This window comes from Chlorocebus sabaeus, chromosome 21, assembly GCF_047675955.1.
Source record: "Chlorocebus sabaeus isolate Y175 chromosome 21, mChlSab1.0.hap1, whole genome shotgun sequence".
In the NCBI taxonomy this organism is placed as follows: Eukaryota; Metazoa; Chordata; class Mammalia; order Primates; family Cercopithecidae; genus Chlorocebus; species Chlorocebus sabaeus.
Window position 1 is genome coordinate 75,293,300 of NC_132924.1, and position 23,178 is coordinate 75,316,477.

At 40.5% G+C, this 23,178-nt stretch overlaps 1 protein-coding gene across 1 annotated transcript in view; it reads right to left on the reverse strand.

The window, feature by feature from the left end:
* Positions 1–23,178, reverse strand: part of RSBN1L (round spermatid basic protein 1 like) — an 80,395-nt gene that overhangs the window by 36,821 nt on the left and 20,396 nt on the right. Inside the window, exon 2 of the mRNA XM_007982397.3 lies at positions 10,994–11,110. Coding sequence (XP_007980588.3) covers positions 10,994–11,110 — 117 coding nt within the window. The remainder of the gene's footprint in view (positions 1–10,993; positions 11,111–23,178) is intronic.

A 23,178-nucleotide genomic window follows, 5' to 3' on the forward strand; every position in this document is an offset into this window, starting at 1 on the left:
ACTCTTACCTGACAATGGGCTTTTCTTTTCTACCACAGTTCTGGCCAGACTGCAAATTTTCCAAATCTTTATGGTTTGGAAACAGTAATGTGGGGAAATGTGGGGTTGGAGTCCCCACACTGAGTCTCCACCAAGGGACTGCAGAGTGGGGCTATGAGAAGAGGGCCACTGTCCTCCAGACCCCAGAATGGTAGATCCACCAAAAGCTTGCACTATGTACTTGAAAAAGCCTCACGCAGTCAATACCAGCCTTTGAGAGCAGCTACAGGGGCTGAACCCTGCACAGCCACAGGGGTGGGGCTACCCAAGGCACTGGGAGCCCGCCTCTTGCATGAGAGTGTCCTGGATGTGGGGCATGGAGTCAAAGGGGATTATTTTGGAGCTTTAAGATTTAATGACTGCCCTGCTGGGTTTCAGACTTGCATGAGGTCTGTAGCTCCTTTCTTTTGGCCAATTTCTCCCTTTTGGAACGGGAGTATTTACTCCATGCCTACACCGTGCCCTCCCCCCACCCCACCATCTTGGAAGTAACTAACTTGTTTATTTTATAGGCTCAAAGGTGGAAGATAATTGGCCTTGTCTCAAATGAGACTTTGGACTTTGAACTTTTGGGTTAATGCTGGAATTAGTTAAGATTTGGGGGAACTCTTGGGAAGGCATGACTGAATTTTGCCATGTGAGAAGGACATGAGATTTGGGAGGGGCCAGGGATGAAATGATATGGTTTGGATCTGTGTCCCCTCCCAAATCTCATGTCGAACTGTAAGCCCCAATTACAATTGAAGGTGGGGCCTGGTAGGAGGCAACTGAATCATGGGGGTGGATTTCCCCTTTGGTGCTGCATCACCATAGTGAGTGACATCTGGTTGTTTACAAGTGTGCAGCACGTCCCCCAGAACCACTTCTCTCCTGCTTTGGCCATGTATGGTGTGCCTGCTTTCCCTTCACCTTCCACCATAACTGAAAGTTTCCTGAGGTCTCCCCGAAGCTTAGCAGATGCCAGCTTCATGCTTCCTGTACGGCCTGCAGAACCATACGCCAATTAAACTTCTTTTCTTTATAAATTACCTAGTCTCATGTATTTCTTTATAGAAGTGCGAAAATGGACTAATACACTATCCTTTAATGCAGGGGTCCCCAATCTCAGGGCAACAGACCGGTACTGGTCCATAGTCTGTCACAACTAGGCCGCACAGCAGGAGGTGAGCAGTGGGCGAGCCAGCGAAGCTTCATCTGTATTTACAGCCATTCCCCATCGCTCACATTACTGCCTGACCTCCACTTCCTGTCAACATTAGATTCTCATAGGAAGGTGGGCCCTACTATGAACTAAGCATGTGAGGGATCTAGGTTGCCTGCTCCTTATGAGACTCTAATACCTGAAGTTCTGAGATGATACTAGTGCTGGGTGCTGCTGCAAATATAGATTAACAAGCTCATGGCTCCCACTGATTCTACATTACGGTGAGTTACACAATTATTTCATTACCTATTATAACGTAATAATAATAAAAATAAAGTGCACAATAAATGTAATGTCCTTGAATCATCCCAAAACCATCCCATCTGTCCATGGAAAAACTGTCTTCCACGAAATCAGTCCCTGGTACCAATAAGGTTGGGGACCACTGCATTAAAGACAACTCTTATATCCTTTCCTTCATGTTGCTTTCCCTCATTTCTCAAGTTAGAACTGAAATCACTTCACTCCTAACTCATATTATAAAAGTTACATGCTTCTTTCATGGGATACCTGTATACCGTACGTCCATCAACACCGTATAAGTGAAACAAATAACCTTTGTATTAATTTAGAGTGAAATGATATCTCTTTTTCCATCATTATATCCCTTATAGTATCCAGCATATTGCTACATAAGAACACTTAGGAAAGTATGAATGAAAAAATCTGTCTCACTGACAGACTACCTGAGGCTTATAGTTTTTTCCCTTATCTTCCTTTCAGTGAAGTTTTTTTTGTTGTTTTTTTTTGCTTTGTTTTGTTTTGTTTTCTTGGAGACAGAGTTTTGCTTTCTGTTTCCCAGGCTGGAGTACAACAGCATGATCTCAGCTCACTGCAAACTCCGCCTCCCGGGTTCAAGTGATTCTCCTGCCTCAGCCGCCCGAGTAGCTGGGATTACAGGCATGTGCCACCAGGACCAGCTAATTTTGTATTTTTAGTAGAGACGGGGTTTCACCATGTTGGTCAGGCTGGTCTCAGGCGATCCACTCGCCTCGGCCTCCCAAAGTGCTGGGATTACAGACATGAACCACTGTGCCGAGCCTCAGTCACGTTTTTGCACATATGAATACCGCTAAATTCTAGCCCTAAAAACAACAAAAACTATTTCAAGTTGATAGCAATCCATAAAAGTGAAGTCTGATATTAAGAAATTATCTGTAAATATTCATAGAAGTGATAATTAAGTATCCAATGAAGAACTAGTATAAGAAGCAAAAACAGAAATCTGTCAACATCATTCATTACATAGGTGTATAAAGTCATAAAAGAAAAAGTGTTAATTCTCTAAAAAGTCTATCTGTGGCCAGGTGCAGTATCTCACACCTGTAATCCCAGCACTTTGGGAGACCAAGGCGGGCGGATCACCTGGGGTCAGGAGTTTGAGACCAGCCTGGCCAACATGGTGAAAACTCGTCTCTACTAAAAATACGAAAAATTAGCCAGGCGTGGTGGCAGGCACCTGTAATCCCAGCCAAAATAGCGCCATTGCACTCCAGCCTGGGTGACAAGAGCAGGACATCTCCCAAAAATAATAAAAAAAAGAGAGTCTATCTGTAAGCAGCTAAGACATACACTTGAATAATGTTATCAAATTCAGACGTGCTGCCTAAGTATGAACTATCAAAATATCATATTTAGGTTAACTAGTATCTTAAGAACAATACTAATTTTTTTTAAAAAAAGTCAAACAGCAGGCCAGGCATGGTGGCTCACACCTGTAATCCCAGCACTTTGGGAGGGCAAGGCAGGAGGATCACTTGCACGTAGCAGTTCCAGACCAGTGTGGGCAACATGGTGAGATCCTGTCTCTACAAAATCTTTTTTTTTTTTTTTTTAATTTGCTGGACATGTTAGTACATGCCTGTAGTCCCAGCTACTGAGGAGGCTGAGGCAGGAGGATGGCTTGAGTACAGGAAGTTGAGGATGCTGTGAGCCATGATCATGCCACTGCACCCCAGCTGAGGCAACAGAAAAAAATAAAAATAAAAATAAATGTAAAAGGTAAAACAGTCCAGACATGGTGGCTGATGCCTGTAATCCCAACACTTTGGGAGGCCAAGGCAGGGGGACCACCTGAGGCCAGGAGTTCGAGATCAGCTTGGGGAACATAGTGAGACATCATCTCTACAAATAAATGAAATAAAAATAAATGAAACAGGGGACTAAGCAAAATGAAAGATGAAACAATCAAAAAAAAAAAAAAATCAGGGAAAAAAGGTAGTAGTGCAATAAAAAATAGAATTTAAGAAAGCTTAAAGGGCACAGGTGTGATTAATGACATTCCTAAATACAACTGAAAATATATGCAGAACTGCATAAATTATGCAATTGTTGCCAAAAACGAACAAAACTTCATTTGAGCAAAAGTATATTTAATATCCTACACTTATGCCTAACACCAAAAAAGGTTAAATCAGAAAATATAGTGAGAACACATTACTTTGAAATAAAACAGAGACAATACTTAGTCTATTTCATAGGCATGAGGATAAACCAAAAAGTATTACAATAGGAACTGAAAAATGCAAACCAATAAGAAATCAGTTAAGAGATTCCTTTTAAAAAAAAAACTTATGCCAGGCGCGGTGGCTCAAGCCTGTAATCCCAGCACTTTGGGAGGCCGAGACGGGTGGATCACGAGGTCAGGAGATCGAAACCATCCTGGCTACCACGGTGAAACCCCATCACTACTAAAAAACACGAAAAACTAGCCGGGCGAGGTGGCGGGCGCCTGTGGTCCCAGCTACTCAGGAGGCTGAGGCAGGAGAATGGCGTAAACCCAGGAGGCGGAGCTTGCAGTGAGCTGAGATCCGGCCACTGCACTCCAGCCTGGGCGACAGAGCACGACTCCGTTTCAAAAAACAAAAAAAAGTATTTATTTATTTTTTTAATAGAGACAGTGTCTCACTATGTTGCCTAGGCTGGTCTCAAACTCCTGACCTCAGGTGATCCACCCACCTCGGCCTCCCAAAGTGCTGGGATTACAGGCATGAGCCACTGCATCCGGTCAAGAGGTTCTTAGACTGAGCATCAAGGAGTTAAATTCTCATGGCAGAGCAGTCTGGGAAACATAGCAAGACCCTGTCTCTACAAAAAATACAAAAATTAGCTGAGCGTGGTGGCAAACACCTGTATTCCCAGCTGCTCAGGAGGCTGAGGCAGGAAGATCACCTGAGCCTGGGGAGGTAAAGGCTGCAGTCACCTGTGATCACACCACTGTACTCCAGACGGGCAACAGAGTAAGACCGTGTCTCAAAAAAAAAAAAAAATTCCCACGGAAAACTATTCTGTAATTAAATACTGAAATGAGCACTGTATGCAGAAGAGATAATATACCTGAGACTGTTATTCTTAGAGAGTCCTGTTTGCAAGGTTGACTCTGGGCTGGCATCTAGGAATTTTTATTTTTGGAGGGTTCCCACCATTCCGTACGAGTCTTCACTGTGTCAAAACTGTGCAAACAATATAGTTTTGTTGTTGTTGTTGTTTTGTTGCGTTGTTGTTGTTGTTTGAGACAGGGTCTCACTCTGTCGCCCAGCCTGCAGTGCAGTGGTGCAATCTCGGCTCACTGCAACTTCCGCCACCTCCCAGGTTCAAGCAATTCTCCTGCCTCAGCCAATCAAATAGCTGGAATTGCAGGCATGCAACACCACGCCCAGCTAATTCTGTATTTTAGTAGAGATGAGGTTTCACCATGTAGGCCAGGTTGGTCTCAAACTCCTAACTTCAAGTGATCTGCCTGCCTTGGCCTCCCAAAATGCTGGGATTACAGGCGTGAGCCACCACGCCTGGCCTAAACAATATAGACTTGCTGAACCCTTGTTTTCCTTCTGGGAGTCTGGAATTTTAGTTTGTGGTAGGCAGATGGTGCCTATGTGACCAATGTACAAGGAAAACCCTAGGCACTAAGTTTTTAATGAGCTTCTCTGGCAGACAACATTTCACATATGTTGTCACAATTCACCACTGCAAGAATTAAGCACATCATGTGTGACAACATTGGGAAAGGACTCTTAGAAACTTGTGCCTAATTTCTTCCAGACATTGCAACATGTGCTATTTTTCTTTGTTGATTTTACTTTGTATCCTTTCCCTGTGTGTCCGTGTGTGTGTGTATATTTTTTTAAAGATGGGTTCTTGCCATGTATGTGTGTGTGCCTCTGTGTGTGTGTATACATACATACAGATAGACAGACAGACAGACAGATATTTTAAGATGGGTTCTTGCTACGTTGCCCAGGCTGGTCTCGTACTCCTGGGCTCAAGCAATCCTCCTGCCCTAGCTCCCCAAAATGCTGGGATAAGAGGTGTGAGCTACCATGCCTGCCCTCTTTCACTATAATAAATCACAGCCATAAGTACAACTATAAGCTGAGTCCTCTGAGTCCTTTCAGCAAATCATAGGCCCTGGGAGTAGCCTTGGAAACCCCCAGTGGACACAGGCAAAATGCATTCTTCACATGAAACCAAACTGGGGTATTAGCATTCAGTAGATAGATTTAAGAGTTTTATATAATCTCTCACTCATTTCCTATCTCTACATATGAAATGCGGTAGATATGTACGTGGAGAATTTTAAAATAAGGAAAAAGGCCATTTTAAATACCAGTTTGCTTCTCCTACACGAAACAGTATTTAAAGTCCATGTTATTTATTTTTTTTTTTTTGAGACAGAGTCTTGCTCTGTCACCCAGGCTGGAGGGCAGTGGCGCGATCTTGGCTCACTGCAAGCTCTGCCTCCTGGGTTCACGCCATTCTCCTGCCTCAACCTCCTGAGTAGCTGGGACTACAGGCACCCGCCACCACGCCCAGCTAAGTTTTTGTATTTTTAGTAGAGACAGGGTTTCACCTTGTTAGCCATGATGGTCTCGATCTCCTGACCTCATGATCCGCCCGCCTCGGCCTCCCAACGTGTTGGGATTACAGGCGTGAGCCACCGCGCCCAGTCTAAATCTATAATCCTTTAACAGAACCCAATAAAGGATCCTGACAGGTACCTATAACAGAAAGAACAGAATTGCTATCCAACTAATCTGGCCCTTCAAAAAGTGTAAGATTAGAAGTAAAATGGTGGCCAGGCCAGTGGCTCATGCTTGTAATCCCAGCACTTTGGGAGGCTGAGGCAAGTGGATTGTTTGAGGTCAGGAGTTTGAGACCAGCCTGGCCAACATGGTGAAACCCATCTCTACTACAAATACAAAAATTAGCCAGGTGTGGTGGCACGTGCCTGTAGTCCCAGCTACTCGGTAGGCTGAGGCAGGAAAAGTGCTTGAACCGGGAAGCAGATGTTGCAGGGAGCCCAGACTGTGCCACCGCACTCCAGTCTGGGTATCACAATGAAACTCCATCTCAAAAAAAAAAAGAAAAGAAAAATGTTGATGGGAGACCCTCCCAAAAGCCACTGACAAATGCACATAGCAGACCACACACACAAAGCACACAGATACACACATGTATAGAGTCAGAGAGAGAGTGCCAGACTGGGAGTGAGGGAATCAGAAACAGAGATGCAGATATACCTACAGCCAGAGAGAGACAATCACAGAGGCAGAAAGAAGAGCACACAGAAACAAAGACAGCACGTGTTGTTAATGGCTAATTATGAAAAGAAAAATTAAGAAAAAACTTCTAAAATCACAAATTCATTGGCTTAATTCTACCACTAACTTTCGTATACTTTTTGTATTAATAAAGTGAAAAACAAAAGTAATTCAGAAAAATTTATAAAATTTATATCTATCTTTCTCTCTCCCCCGCCCCATTATTATATATAGGAAAAAAGTACTAACTGGCTTAGTTATTTTCAACTTTTGGCCTCTGGAGAATGAATCTGCTTTTTATGCACTGCAATGGTTGTCACTCTTCCAGCCATGAGTTACCTTCCTGTGACCTTTAGAACACTACCAATCACCTTGGACACTGGCTTCTTTTAACCCCCATTCTAACTGTTCACAAGCAAACTTATTTAAAATGCTATAATGATAAACATTTACTCTAAAAAATACTATAATCATAACACATGTTCTCACACTTTATCATTAATAAACAACATAAAAATGCCTGGAACACACTGGATACAATCAGAAAAAGCAGTTGGTGAATTTTAGTATAACATGAGACCCACTAAATAAGCTTTGTTTCAAACTTATTTGTTCCTTTAAACTATTTTGAAAAGAGCAAATAATCCAACTTTCTTAGCAAATAAACCTTTATAAGGTTTTTGCATTAATAAAAAACTTTTTATCATGCATATAATTTTATATATATTTCTAGTAAAAAAAACTTGACAGGACAGGCGTGGTGGCTCACAACTGTAATCCCAATACTTTGGGAGGCCGAGGCAGGCGGGTTGCCTGACCTCAGGAGTTTGTGACCAGCCTGGGCAACATGGTGAAACCCTGTCTCTACTAAAATACAAAAAATCAACCCCAGGTGTGGCGGCGTGTGGCTGTAATCCCAGCTACTCGGGAGGCTGAGGCAAGAAAATTGCCTGAACCCAGGAAGCAGAGGTTGCAGTGAGCCAAGACCACACCACTGCACAAAAAAAAGACTTTTTTTTTTTTTTTTTTTTTTTTTTGAGAACGAGTCTCACTCTGTCACGCACGCTGGAGTACAGTGGCACAATCTTGGCTGCAGCCTCTGCCTCCTGGGTTCAAGCAATTCTCCTGCTTCAGCCTCGAGAATAGCTAGGATTACAGATAAGCACCACCACACCCGGCTAATTTTTGTATTTTTAGTAGAGATGGCATTTTACCAGGTTGGCCAAGCTGGTCTCAAACTCCTAGCCTCAAGTGGTCCACCCGCCTTGGCCTCCCAAAGTGCTGGGATTACAGGCATGAACCACCGCGCCCAGCCTACCTGACACAATTTTTAAGAAAAACCTGGAGGAAATGAACTGGTGTGATATACTTAGCATCTATTTTAGATTTTCAAATGCCATCATCCATCAATACCTGTGTATACCACAGCTTGCAACATTATCATTAACAGAAGAAAAAAATTACAAGGATAGAATAAAAGTTGGAGGCCACAAGGAAAAAAGTGGCACACGGTAGTAGATGAAAGTATATTTTCCCTCAGCAAACTAAATGATTTGTTGTTCCAAGTCACCACCAACAAAAGATGCCTTTCCCCACCACCGCCACAGGCTCACTTGGGAAATGGCCCCACACACTAAGCAAATTCTTTCTCGTAGATAGTAACAACAGATAACACTCAGTGCCTTCAATGGGACAAGCACTGTTTTCCCAAAGAATTATGTGTTTATTCACTTAATTATCTATATACTACACACTGAGGAGAGGAGATAGTTTGGTTTTGTTTTTTGTTTGTTTTTTTTGAGACGGAGTCTCTCTCTGTTGCCCAGGTTGGAGTGCAGTGGCACCATCTCGGCTCACCGCAACCTCTGCCTCCTGGGTTCAAGCAATTTTCATGCCTCAGCCTCCCGAGTTGCTGGGATTACAGGCACCCACTGTAATTTTTTGTATTTTTTTAGTAGAGATGGGGTTTCGCCAAGTTGGCCAGGCTGGTCTTGAACTCTTGACCTCAGGTGATCCACCCGCCTCGGCATCCCAAAATGCTGGGATTACAGGCTTGAGACACTGTGCCCAGCCGGTTTTGTTGCTTTTCAATCACAAGGTTAATCTCTCACACATACTCACAAGAAAGATTTCATAACTATTTACTACTCAGTAGTATCTGTGAGACAGATAATATACTTGGCACTTTCCTCATACTTTCCCTCATTTAATCTTGGTAACACGGTAAGGCAGTAATTAAATTACTACTTACCTCCATTGTGAATACATTTTCCCTAAATTTTTCCATGGACATCCCAGAAGTCACAAATTAATTTCCACATCTATCTCATTCTTCTACATTATTCATCACCAGTTTCAGTTTAACTTGGTTCAAAATATCACCTAAATTTTTGTCTACTTCAAAGTTAATATTGTATATTTCTTTTTTTAAAAAAAATCTCAATTTTTAGGCTGTTTTAAATTGTATTTCCATGTGTAATCTCTAGATTCACATAATTCACATAATGTTAGGAATCCAGTATTCAATCAAGAACATATGAGGCTTTTATAAAGTATTTCTAAAACAGATTCCTTCTCAAGTAACAGAATTTACAGCATGATATTTTCAAATGAATAAGAAAACTACTATCTGATTAAATCAGAAAAAATAGCTATTGGACTAAATCAAGGGTGAAGTTAAGTAAACTTGACTTTTCCTTTTCGTTTTTTTTTTTTTTTTTTTTTTTTTTTGAGACTATATCTCGCTCTATCACCCAGGCTGGAGTATAGTGATGTGATCTAAGCTCACTGCAACCTCTGTCTCCCGGGTTCAGGTGATTCTCATGCCTCAGCCTCCCAAGTAGCTGGAATTACAGATGCCCACCACCATGCCCCACTAATTTTTTATTTTTAGTAGAGACGGGATTTCACCATGTCAGCCAGGCTGGTCTGGAACTCCTGACCTCAAGTGATCCACCCGCCTTGGCCTCCCAAAGTGCTGGGATTACAGGCATGAGCACCCAGCCTTAAGTAGACTTTTCAAGCATTCATCACTGGCTGCTATACAGAACTAGTGTGGTTATATTCCATTCCTGCCTCAAAGGCTTACAATCTAATTAGACAAAACAGAATACACTGGCAAAAGAAACAGAACAAAGGATCATGAGCATTAACTAAGTAGCCATCAACTTAAGCTCTGACATATTTCTTCAAGGTTGAAAGAATATCATGGAAAACAAAGTTCTGATATGTTGATAATAGACAACGAATATCTGAAAACATGACAAAGAATGCAATGAAAATACAGAATCTAATACTCTTTATCTTAAATAATATAAACTACCAGTTATTTTGCTACATATGCAGTGCTGTGGTCTTTTCCCCTCTAAGCAAATATAAAGCCTTATGAACAATTAAATTAAATATGAAGTTAATTAAGGTCAACATGTTCTGATCATCAACTACTAACATGATAGCACTAGTGAATTTGCTAGATAGTGAATTCGCTAGTTGTCTAGCAACCAAATGCCACTGATTCTTACCTTGACATCTGAGTGAATTTAAGACTACCCTTACGTCTATTCTACCATAAATTCTCTCTTTACAAGTTCAGTCTTATTGACAGGAATTGTAGTATACTTATTACCCAACCACCTACCCCCCAAATTCTTCTCTCCACCCTACCCTCATATATAAATAGCAAATGAATGCAACTATAACAGAAAAAAAAAAGAATAAAACAAGGATATTCTTAAACATATGAGAAACATACTGCTTCTGATTTAGCTCAGAGTAAAATGTTCCCTCTAAATCCTAGACTATGGTATGGTGATTACAGTCAATTATTTTTAAGATCACTTCCTTCACCATCCCTATCATACTAAAACTTGCTTCGGCAATTTTTGTTGATTTCTTCCTTTTAGATTATCTAAATATAAGTAAGACTAGTAATGCAAACATAGGATTAACTTATTTTAAAATAATTTAAGAAATTAAGTTTAATGAAGCTTAACCTTAACAACTTTTTAATGGCTCACTAAATAAATATACTATAAGACATGTTACCATACAGATTAGAACTCTCCATTGTTACATTTACTTTTCATTTCCTCATCATTGTTTATTCTCCACAAAATTCAGCACCAAGTAACATTTCTTATTTTGTTCACTTAGCCAAAGAGATACTGAACAGCAAAATAAAGTAGAACTAAAATCATTGAATAAAACTTACTTTTCAGCAAAATCTTTACTTCTCCATTCTCTTTCTTGATCTCATTCATTACTTTATGTTTCTTTTTCTCTCTCTCTTTTTCTTTGTCTCTCTCTTTAATTTTGTCCTTGATTTTATCTGGAAGACAAAACGAAAGAAATATTTAAAATGAAAAAATTACAATTTTATTTATCTGCACAAACTATAGGTGAATTTCTGGAATTACAATACACAAAGAAAATCAGAATGAGGAACAAATATGTGTTTTCTTTTTCCTCTCAGGTTTTGGGGAATATTTCTAAATTTCCTTTTTTACTGAATATGAAACACATACTGTCAAAATTTATCATTATACATTTTATTCTAAGTATTCTTCACCTACTTCATGTCAACCAAAATATTAAATTTATTTCATATCACTTAACTAACTTTAGCTGAAGCAAAGGTACAGTGGAAAAGTGCTAGTGTTGAAATTGAGCATCTATGGATTAGCAACATAAGAGAAAAATTACTTGATCTCAGTTTCCTAATCTGTAAAATGGTAGTTGATACCTTCCTCATATGGTTAATATAAGGATTAAATGAAAAAAGATGTAAAATGACTATGTAGAGCTGAGCATATATAAGACTAGATGTTGGTTCCCTTACCCTTGGCTCCTTTTAAAAATAGTATGACTCAATCTGACTATGTGGTGATACTGTGATATTTAAATAAAGGGCATAATAACTCTAGGGATCATTCATTTGCACTCTAAAACTTCAAACAAAATATTTGATATCCTATTAAATTCTTCTTTGTTCAAATGACTTCCTTTGCACCCAGCAAAAGGCAAAATATAGAGAAGGATATAAAGCTTTGCCCTCAAAAATCTTATTGATTACAAAACCACGATGGAAGTACACAAGATGTGAAATATCCCAGAACATAGTAGAGATTATAGAGTATATATACATACTGCATAATCCCTTAAAAATCACTCCTTACTTTCCTTTCTATAAATACTACCATAACCCAAGTCCTAATCATGTAATGATTACATTACTGTCTATATAAGCACTGTCCTGATCTAGACAGTAATCTAAATCTGAATCGAAAAACAATTTTATTAATTTTAATAACGTATTTTGCTTAACCCAACAGGTCCAAAACATTATAATTTCAACACCGAACTGATATTTTAAAATTATGAGATATTTTACATTTTTTCTTAAGATTTCAAAATCTAAGGTATATTTTACATTTATGACACATCTCAATTTGAAACTAGTTTCACTTTAAGTGCTGAATAGTCACATAAAACTAGTGGCTACCACACTGAATAGCACAGGTCTACACTACTTAAATAAATTTTCAAAAAATTAAATCCATGTGATTAATAAACATTTTTAAACTTCACTCATTAATATACAAATTAAGACATTATTTTCACCTATAAAACTGACAACTTTTTTTTTTTTTTTTTTTTTTAATTGATAACACTCCAAGCATATGAGAGTACAGCAAACAGGAATTCACTGACTCGACAAATACGTAGTCTGAGTATAAGAAAAAGGTTAGGGATACAGGGGCAAATAAACTAGATAAACTCCTTATCTGTCCACATATAACTTAACTTCCGGAATAGATTAAAGTGTTTCCACACTTCTGATTGGTTTGTTACTCTTACTTTCTGATGTTAAAGTCCTTGAAATCCTGTCATAGGCTGCTGTCTAGCTATAAAATGTTACTCCAGGTCAGGTACAGTGGCTCACGTCTATAATCCCAGCACTTTGGGAAGCCAAGGTGGGCAGATCACCCGAGGTTAGGAGTTCAAGACAAGACTGCCCAACGTGACAAAACCCCGTCTCTACTAAAAATATAAAAATTAGCCATGCGTGGTGGTGCATGCCTATAATCCCAGCTACTTAGGAGCCTGAGGAAGGAGAATCGCTTGAACCAGGGAGGCGGAGGTTGCAGTGAGCCAAGATCGCGCCACTGCACTCCAGCCTGGGTGGCAGAGTGAGGCTCTATATCAGGGGGAAAAAAAAAAGTTACTCCAAGTATCTGGAGCTTAGACACATTATATTAGATAATATTTCCTAAGTAAACTTTTAACAAGATGAACTATTTATATATAACTTAAAATTACAACTGAAAAAAGTCACCTAAAATGTCTCCACATTTCTTTTTCTAATCATTTATGTTAATCTTATCAACTTAGAAGTAGTATTTTAATAACTATTAAACTTTATTAAAGTATAATATTAATGTAATAAAATGGAGATACTTGTGAAACAGCAACACAGAATCCTTCTGTGTTCCCTTCCAGTCTTTACATAACACCCCTAAAGGTGCTCACGATCCTGACTTGTAATCATACAGGTTAAAATAACTATGAACTTCTTTTTTATTTTTTTGAGACAAAGTGTTGCTCTGCAGCCTAGGCTGGACTGCAGTGGCACGATCTGAGCTTACTGCAACCTCCACCTCCCAGGTTCAAGCAATTCTCCTGCCTCAGGCACCAAGTAACTGGAATTGCAGGCGCACACCACCGTGCTTGGCTAATTTTTGTATTTTTAGTGGAGAGGTAGTTTCGCCATGTTGGCCAGGCTGGTCTCGAACTCCTAACCTCAAGTGATCTGCATGCCTCGGCAACCCAAAATGCTGGGATTACAAGCGTGAGACACCACACCTAGCCAACAACTAACTGTAAACTTTCAATAGCATACATTCACAATATAAGCCTACCACAATCACAAGACATAAATATTTTTCAAAATGAAATCAAACTAGCTTCTAGGGAAATTGTACTAGCTTCTAGGGAAATTGTAGCTTCTAGGGAAACTATTGTACACTATGACTCAATTATTTTTAAACTTTAGAAATATACATACATTCCAAAAAGAAACTGAAAGATAACCCAAATTATTAAAAGCCATTATTTAAAATTATTTAATTACCCCATCTCTACTAAATTATTATAATTAATTAATTAATTAATTACCCCATCTCTACTAAAAATATAAAAAATTAGCTGGGCATGGTGGCGGGTGCCTTTAATCCCAGCTACTTGGGAGGCTAAGGCAGGAGAATCGCTGGAACCCAGGTGGCAGAGGTTGCAGTGAGCCAAGATGGTGCCACTGCACTCCAGCCTGGGCAACAGAGTGAGACTCCATTTCAAAAAAAATGAAAAAGAAAAAGCCACTTCTAGATCTTTACATACAGAAGTGATTATGATGGAAAACAGTGCCCTGGCATCACTGTTTACTATAATACATTACTCCTAACAAGACTAGAATTCTTATTCAGTTTTTATTCATTTCTTTCTGTGACCAAGAATTTGTATGGTTTTATCCTTCACAGTCTAATCTCAGATTGGAAAACATTCGTAACTGACCTTATCATCATAATTCTCAGAATAAAAGTAAGAACTCTGCCACCATAAACGCAAGAAACTATCTGTTTGAAAAGTCAAACTAAATATAAGGGTTACACATTTTATTTAAAAATAAAAAGAGGAATCATGACAATGTCTTACGGGCGAAAGAATACACAAACAGATCAATGGAACAAAACAGCGAGTCCAGAAATACATCCACTTAAATACAAGCAATTTATCTTTGACAAAGGAGCAAAGGCTATATAATGGAGATATAATGAAGATAAAAGTCTTTTCAACAAACAGTACTGGAACAACTGGGAGAGGTGGTATGTGCAAGAAAATAACACAAAAGAAAATCTAGATGACCAGGGATTCTGGCTTTTTAGATTCAGCACCAAAGGCACAATAGATTAAAAAAAGAATTGATAAGCTGGATTCCACTAAAATGAAAATTTTCTGTTCTGCAAAAGACACAGTAAAGAGACTAAAAAGAAGCCACAGACTATAAGAAAATACTTGGTAAAGATGAATCTGATAAAGGGTTATGATCCAAAAAAAGATAACTCTTAAAACTCAATAATAAGAAAACAAACAATTAAAAATGGACCAGGCCGGGCACAGTAGCTCAAGCCTGTAATACCAGCACTTTGGAAGGCTGAGGCAGGCGGATTGTTAGAGCCCAGGAGTTTAAGACCAGCTTGGGCAACATGATGAAACCCCGTCTCTACTAAAAGTACAAAAATTAACTGGGCGCGGTGATGCGTGCCTGTAGCCCCAGCTACTCGGGAGGCTGAGGTGGGAGGTTTAGGTGAGAGGGTGAGGTGGTAGGATCACTTGAGTCCAGGAGGCAGAGGCTGCAGGGAGCCAAGATCATGCCACTGCACTCAAGCCTGGATGAACAAGTGAGACCCTGTCTCAAAAAAAAAAAAAGACCAAAGACCTTAACAGACACCTCACCAAAGAAGATATACAGATAGCAAATAAGCATATGACAAGATGTGCCACACCTCATGTCATCAGGAAAACACAAATAAAAACAATGAGATACCACTACACACCTATTAGAATGACCAAAATCCAGAATATTGACAACACCAAATGCTGGCAAAAATACAGAGCAACAGGAACTCTCATCTGCTGCTGGTGGGAATGTAAAATGGTACAGCCACTCTGGAAGGCTGTTTAGCAGTTTATTACAAAACTAAATATATTCTTATCATATGTTCCAGCAATCACCGGCTTTGGTATTTATCTAAAGGAGCTGAAAACTTATGTCTACACAAAAATCTGTACCACAATATTTACAGCAGGTTTACTCATAATTGGCAAAACTTGGGAGCAACCATAATGTCCTTTAGGTAGCACATTCAGACAATGGAATATTCTTCAGCACTAAAAAGAAGTGAGCTATCAAGCCATGCAAAGACATGGAGGAAATGTAAATACATACTAAGTAAAAGAAGCGGTGTGAAAAGGCTACATAATGTATGCTTCTAACCATATGACATTCTGGAAAAGGCAAAACTATGGAGACTTTAAATAAAAAGATCAGTGGTTGCCAGGGTATAAAGGGGAGGAGGGATGAATATAGGCAGAACACAGAGGATTTTTAGGACATTTAAAATATTCCGTACTTTATTATGGTGGATACATGTCATTACACGTTTGTCCAAACCCATGAAAATTTATAACACCAAGAGTGACTCCTAATGTACACGACAGACTTTGGGTGGTAATGATGTGTTAATGTAGGTTCATCAGTTGTAACAAGTGTACCACTCTGGTAGGGGATGTTAATAATGGGGAAGGCCAAGGCAGGCAGATCACGAGGTCAGGAGATTGAGACCATCCTGGCTAACACGGTGAAACCCTGTCTCTACTAAAAATACAAAAAATTAGCCAGGCATGGTGGTGGGTGCCTGTAGTCCCAGCTACTTGGGAGGCTGAGGCAGGAGAATGGCATGAATCCGGGAGGCGGAGCTTGCAGTGATCCGAGATCGTGCCACTGCACTCCAGCCCAGGCGACAGAGCAAGACCCCGTATCAAAAAAATAAATAAATAAATAAAAAACAATGGGGAAGGCTATGCATGTGCTGGGGGAGAGGGTATATGAGAAGTCTGTACCTTCTGCTCAATTTTGCTATGAACCTAAAGCTGCTCTAAAACATGAGGTCAACTTTTTAAGGCATAAATAAGTAAATACAAAGGGGAGTGGGGGGAACAGATACAAACAGACCTATGATATAGTTTAAACCCAAACGGCCAAAGGAATCTAAGAATGGAAGAAAGAAGAAGGAATACATGACTAAGTTACTATCAACCCAGAACAAAAAGGAAATTATATATGTGGAAAAATGAACATGGGCTAAACACATACCTTTTAAACACATATAAAGTATGTGTTTAGCCCACACATAAAGGTTAACATATAAAAAGAAACTCATTAAAATAATTTTGTTTGTTTTTTTGAGACAGGGTCTTCCTCTGTCACACGGGCTGGAGTGCAGTGGCATGACCACAGCTCACTGCAGCCTTGACTTCCCAGGCTCAAGCGATCCTCCTACCTAAGCCCCTCAAGTAGCTGGGACAACAGGTGCACACCATCACACCCAGCTAATTTTTTAATTTTTTGTAGAGACAGGGTCTCACTGTGTTGCCCAGGCTGGTCTCAAACTCCTGTGCTCAAGCTCTCCACCTACCTCAGACTCCCAAAGTGCTGAAATTATAGCAGTGAGCCACTGTGCCCAGCCTAAAATAATTTTAAACAAAACATAAATGGGATCTTCAGAAATACAGTGAACTTATGATTTAGCAGTATAAGCCATATACGCTTCAGTGTAATATGTATCTCATTCACCCAATACACTTCTATTAAGCATGTATGGATTTAGGAAATAAAGATGAATAGTAATACTGCACTAAGAATCTTACAGTCAACAAATGCCAGTTGATTCTTATTGTAACTACCACTTTGGAACATCAGTTATTAGCAACAAAATAATCTCATCTGGTTTCAATAAAATTCACTAGTCTCTATTATTATTAAAGTCGTGCGGGCTCCCAAGGTGAGTCAGTAGTGGACACTGCCTTCACTTCTGTTCTGACCTTGCAGCTATAGGGTCCCCAGAAACTTTGAAGAAATCCCTGTTTACCACCTCCTTCCAACTGCAGCCATATATACTTCAAAATTAGGGCAGAAAATCAGATTAAAGAAAGCTAGTAACTCTTACATGGAATGAATAAGAAGAATTCCACACACAAAAACACCACAATGGAAGCTGCAAAACAGCTAAAGACAGAGAGAAGACTATAAAAGAAGTGAAAGGAAAAAGCAGACCACATTTAAAACAGCAAAGGCCTACTGACTTCTCAACAGCCACAAGCCAGCAGAATATTTTCAATATGCTAAAAAAAAAAAATAAGTGGCACTATCAAAATGGCAGAGCAGAAGCCATCTGGCTTCACTCTTCCCCAAAGAAAACCAAAAGCAAATATCCAGGATCAAGACTATTGCTAGCAATATCCCAGAACTCAAACCTGAGGTGCAGATGATCCCCAGGGCCACAGGGAAATTTAAAACTCCAAATAGATGGTAAGAGAAACCAACTTCTGTGACTCCCCTCCCCAGACCTGCAAGGCACCCCATGGAAAAATCCCCCAAGACTCAAAGTTTTACATTAGAAAACGTAAAAATGAGGCAGACAGCCAGCTTCTTTACCATCTTGGCTTCTCCTGCAGGAAAACCATTCCTGCCTTAATCCACAAGAAGCATTGCAAGTGCCTGTAGAGAGAAAAAGCCCTGATGGCAGCTGGAGACAGTCCAGGAAACTCTGCAGTTTATCTCAGCCAAAAAATTAGGCCAAATCAGGGTGGCTGTTGAGCAGCACCACACCAAAGGAGGCAAGCTCCATGGGTCTTCTGGGCATGAACCTGCAGCCAGCCCTCCCACACGGCAGGAGTATCCTTTGTAGGATCAACTCCCGCCCCCCACCCCGTCATTGGGGATAGGCAGTCCTCTGAACATTTGCCCCAAATAAGGCAAACTTGGGCTTACTGCGACATCTAGTGCTGAAAAGGAGGCAGCAATATGGAATTAAGGGGATTCAACAGGCAACCACACAAAACCACTAAGCAAATAAACTCTGTAAGGACCAAAACAAGCCAGATGCCAGACACTGAAGACGAGAATACATAAATAATCCTTCAATGCAAAGCCACAGACATAAGACCACAAGACACAACAGCAAACAGGCAGCCATCACCTCCCCAAAGCAAGGAGCCAGTGACCAACCCTAACAAAACAGCGACATGTGAGCTCTCAGATCAAAACTTCAAAATAGCAGTTTTAAGGAAATTCAGACAACTCCAAGATAACATAGATAAGCAATTTAGGAATTTATCAGAAAAATTTAACAAAGATATTGAAATAATGAAAAAAAAAAGAAATCCTGGAACTGGGAAATGCATTTGCTGCAATGAAAAATGCACTACAGGCTCTCAACAGTAGAAAGAATAAAGCAGAAGAAAGAATCAGTGAACTTAAAGACTAATTATTTGAAAATACACAGAAGAGAAAAAAGAATAAAAAGGAGCAAAGTATGACTACAAGATATAGCAAATACATAAGAGTAGTTTCAAGGAGTGAAGAAAGAAGGAGCAGTAAATTTGTTTTAAAAAATAATCCTTTTCAATTGTGTTTGCAGCCACCGCCACACCACTGTGTCTCTCTAAGGCCGGCACCACCTCTAGCTCACTGAGCTCCAGCCTAAGGAGAAGGTGGGTAAGTAAGGAGGCCTCTATACCATAGTTCCTACAAAGCTGACTGCCCGCAAATCGACCGGTGTGGTAAAGCAGCCAGGAGGTCGCTCACAAGAGTGTGCCCTCTACTGGAAGGGTAAAGACACATCATCATCACAGGCCCGGTATTACGTGAAATTACACGTTACCAGAAGTCCACCGAACAACTGATTCACAAACTTCCCTTCCGGCGTCTAGTGCAACAGATTGCTCAGGGCTTTAAAACAGATCTGCGCTTCCAGAGCACAGTTATTGGTGCTTTGCAGGAGGCAAGTGAGGCTTAACTGGTTGGCCTTTTTTGAAGACACCTACCTGTGTGCTATCCATGCAAAACATGTAACAATTATGCCAAAAGGGACAGGCGTGGTGGCTCACGCCTGTAATCCCAGCACTTTGGGAGGCCAACGCGGGCAGATCATCTGAGGTCAGGAGTTCGAGACCAGCCTGGTGAACATGGTGAAACCCTGTTTCTCTAAAAATACAAAAAATTAGCCAGGCGTAGTGGCACGTGCCTGTAATCCCAGCTACTCAGGAGGCTGAGGCAGGAGAATCGCTTGAACCTGGAAGGTGGAGGTTACAGTGAGCTGCGATCATGCCACCGCACTCCAGCGTGGGCAACAAGAGCAAAACTCAATCTCAAAAGAAAGAAAAAAAAAACAATTATGCCAAAAGACATCCAGCTAGCACACCACTAATACGTGGATGTATTATCCTTTTTCACACTGCTATAAAGAACTACCTGAGATAGAAAAAAAGTTTAACTGATTCACAGTTCTGCATGGCTTGAAAGGCCTCAGGAAACCCACTATCGTGGCAGCACGATAGTGCTGGAGAAGCAAGCACTTTCTTCACAAGGTGGTAGGAGAGAGAGAGTGAGGGGGGAACTGCCAGACACTTTTAAACCATCAGATCTCGTGAGAACTCACTCACTATCATAAGAACAGCATGCGGGGAAACTGCCGCCATGATCCAATCACCTCCCACCAGGCCCTCCCCTCCCTCAACAGGTGTGGATTACAATTCAAGATGAGATTTGTGTGGGGATACAGAGCCAAACCATATTGGTGGGGAATATGCTCAAGAATCCAGTATGATGGCAAACATTTCATTCTCCCAAAAGAAAAACATTATCTTCTTCCCATTACTGGTAGTTATGAACGTTAGATTTTTTTCCCCATCATGGGGTCAAAAGGTGCCTAAGTATGTGATTGTGAATGGAAAAACAGGTGACAGAAATCAGGTAATGGCAGTTTTTCCATGTTCATTTGTGTGTGAATTTTTAATATAAATGCAGAGATGTAAAGCATTAATGCAAGTCAAAATGTTTCAGTGAATGAGTTTTAGCAGTTCAACTTTATAATTATAAAGAAACCTGTTAAATTTTTTCTGAAAAAAAATAAATAAAACATAATCCCAGAAAACCTTCCAAACCTGGAGAAAGATACATGTCCAGACACAGGAAGGTCAGAGATCACCAAACATATTCCACCAAAATAAGACTACCCCAAGGCATGTCAAATTACCAGAGAAAAAGGACAAAGATAGGATTTTACAAAGCAGTAAGTGAAAAGAAGCAAGTATCATATAAAGAGCTCCGATTAGCCTGACAATAAACCTCTCAACAACTATACATGGAGGAAGTAGGACAACATATTCAGAAGCTCTTCAATCTGAAACAAAGGAGTGCTAACATTAAAAAAAAAAAAAAATTGAAGGTACAAAACTCATGGGTAAAAGTACACAAATTCGTCAAGTATAATAGGTAAATTGGGCAGGGCGCATGCAGTAGCTTACGCCTGTAATCCCACACTTGGGAAGGTCGAAATGGGCAGACTGCTTGAGATCAGGAGTTCCAGACCATCCTGGCCAACAAGGTGAAACCCCATTTTTACAAAAAATACAAAAACTAGCCAGGCACAGTTACGCGTGCCTGTAATCCCAGCTACTTGGGAGGCTGAGGCAGGAGAATCGCTTGAACCCTGGAGACCGAGGTTGCAGTGAGCAGAGATCGCACCACTGCACTCCAGCCCAGGCAACAGAGTGGGTGAGACTCCATCTCAGAAAAAAAAAAAAAAAAAAAAAGATATATCCATCAGAAATAACCATGGCAACCTGTTAAGAGATGGGAAATATGAAAAGATCGACATTAAGAGAAGAAAAGTCAAAATGTGATGGAAATTGACTTAAAGAGGTTTTGTTTGTTTGTTTAAGTTTTTCCTTGGTTTCTTTCTGATCAAAGTTAGTTGACATCTGTTTAAAATAACTTGTGGTCGGGCACAGTGGCTCACGCCTGTAATCCTAGCACTCTGAGAGGCCTAGGCAGGCGGACCACCTGAGGTCAGGAGTTCCAGACCAGCCTAACCAACATGGAGAAACCACGTCTCTACTAAAAATACAAAATTAGCCAGGCGTGGTGGCAAATGCCTGTAATCCCAGATACTCAGGAGGCTGAGGCAGGAGAATCACTTGAACCCAGGAGGCAGAAGTTGTGGTGAGCCAAGATCACACCATTGCACTCCAGTCTGGGTAACAAGAGCAAAACTCCATTTCAAAAAAAACAAAAACAAAAAAACCTTGTTATTTCTAGAAGATATTTTTGCAAGCCCCACAGTAACCACAAAGCAAAAACCTACCATAGATACCCTAAAAAAAAGGCAAGGAATTAAAACATCCTACTAGAGAAAAATCACTTAAACACAAAAGGAAAACAGGAAGAAAGAAGAGAGGAAAACAACCAGAAAACAAGTCCTTATCTATTGATAAAAATATTGAATAAAAATAGACTAAACTATCCAATTAAAAGACATAAATTGGCCGGGCGCGGTGGCTCAAGCCTGTAATCCCAGCACTTTGGGAGGCCGAGACAGGCGGATCGCGAGGTCAGGAGATCGAGACCACCCTGGCTAACACGGTGAAACCCTGTCTCTACTAAAAAATACGAAAAACTAGCTGGGCGAGGTGGCGGGCGCCTATAGTCCCAGCTACTCGGGAGGCTGAGGCAGGAGAATGGCGTAAACCCGGGAGACGGAGCTTGCAGTGAGCTGAGATCCGGCCACTGCACTCCAGCCTGGGCGACAGAGCAAGACTCCGTCTCAAAAAAAAAAAAAAAAAAAAAAAAAGGCCTTAAATTGTTGGGAGGCCAAGACGAGTGGAACGCTTGAGCCCAGGAGTTTGAGACCAGCCCAGCAATGTGGCGAGACTCCCATCTCTACAAAAAATACAAAAATCAGCCAGGCCAGGTGGTACATGCCTGTAGTCCCAGCCACTTGGTAGGCTGAGGTGGGAGGACCACCCGAGCCCCAGAGGCATAAGTTACAGTGAGCCGAGATGGCACCACTGCACTCCAGCCTGACTGACATGGTAAAACCCCAACTCAAAAAAAAAAAAAAAGAAAAGAAAAAATTAGCCAGGCATGGTGGCATGTACCTGTAGTCTCAGTTACCTGAGAGGCTGAGGTAGGGGGACCACATGAACCTGGGAAGTTGGAGCTGCAGTGAGCCATGACCACATCACTGCACTCCATCCTGGGTGACAGAGACCCTATCTCAAAAAAAAATGGGGCGGGGGGGGGGGGGGGGCAGCAAATGATCTAGATAGGCATTTTTCAAAAAACATACAAATGGCCAACAGGTACATGAAAAAAGAATCAACATCACTAATCATCAGGAAAATACAAATTAAAGCCATGATATATAGTCTCACCCAAGTTAGAATGGCTTTTACCAAAAACACACACATAAAAAACATGCTGGCAAGGATGCAGAAAAAGGAGAACACTTGTACACTGTTGATGGAAATGCAAACTAGTTCAACCAATATGGAAACTAGTATGAAGGTTCCTCAAAAAACTAAAAATAGAACTACCATATGATCCAGCAATGCTACTGCTGAGAACCTACCCAAAAGAAAGGAAATCAGTGTTATCAAAGAAATATCTGTGCTTCCATGTTTACTGTACTATTTACAATAGCCAAGACAGAGAATCAACCTAAGGTTTCATCAACGAATGAATGGATAAAAAAATGTGGTACATATACACAATGGAAT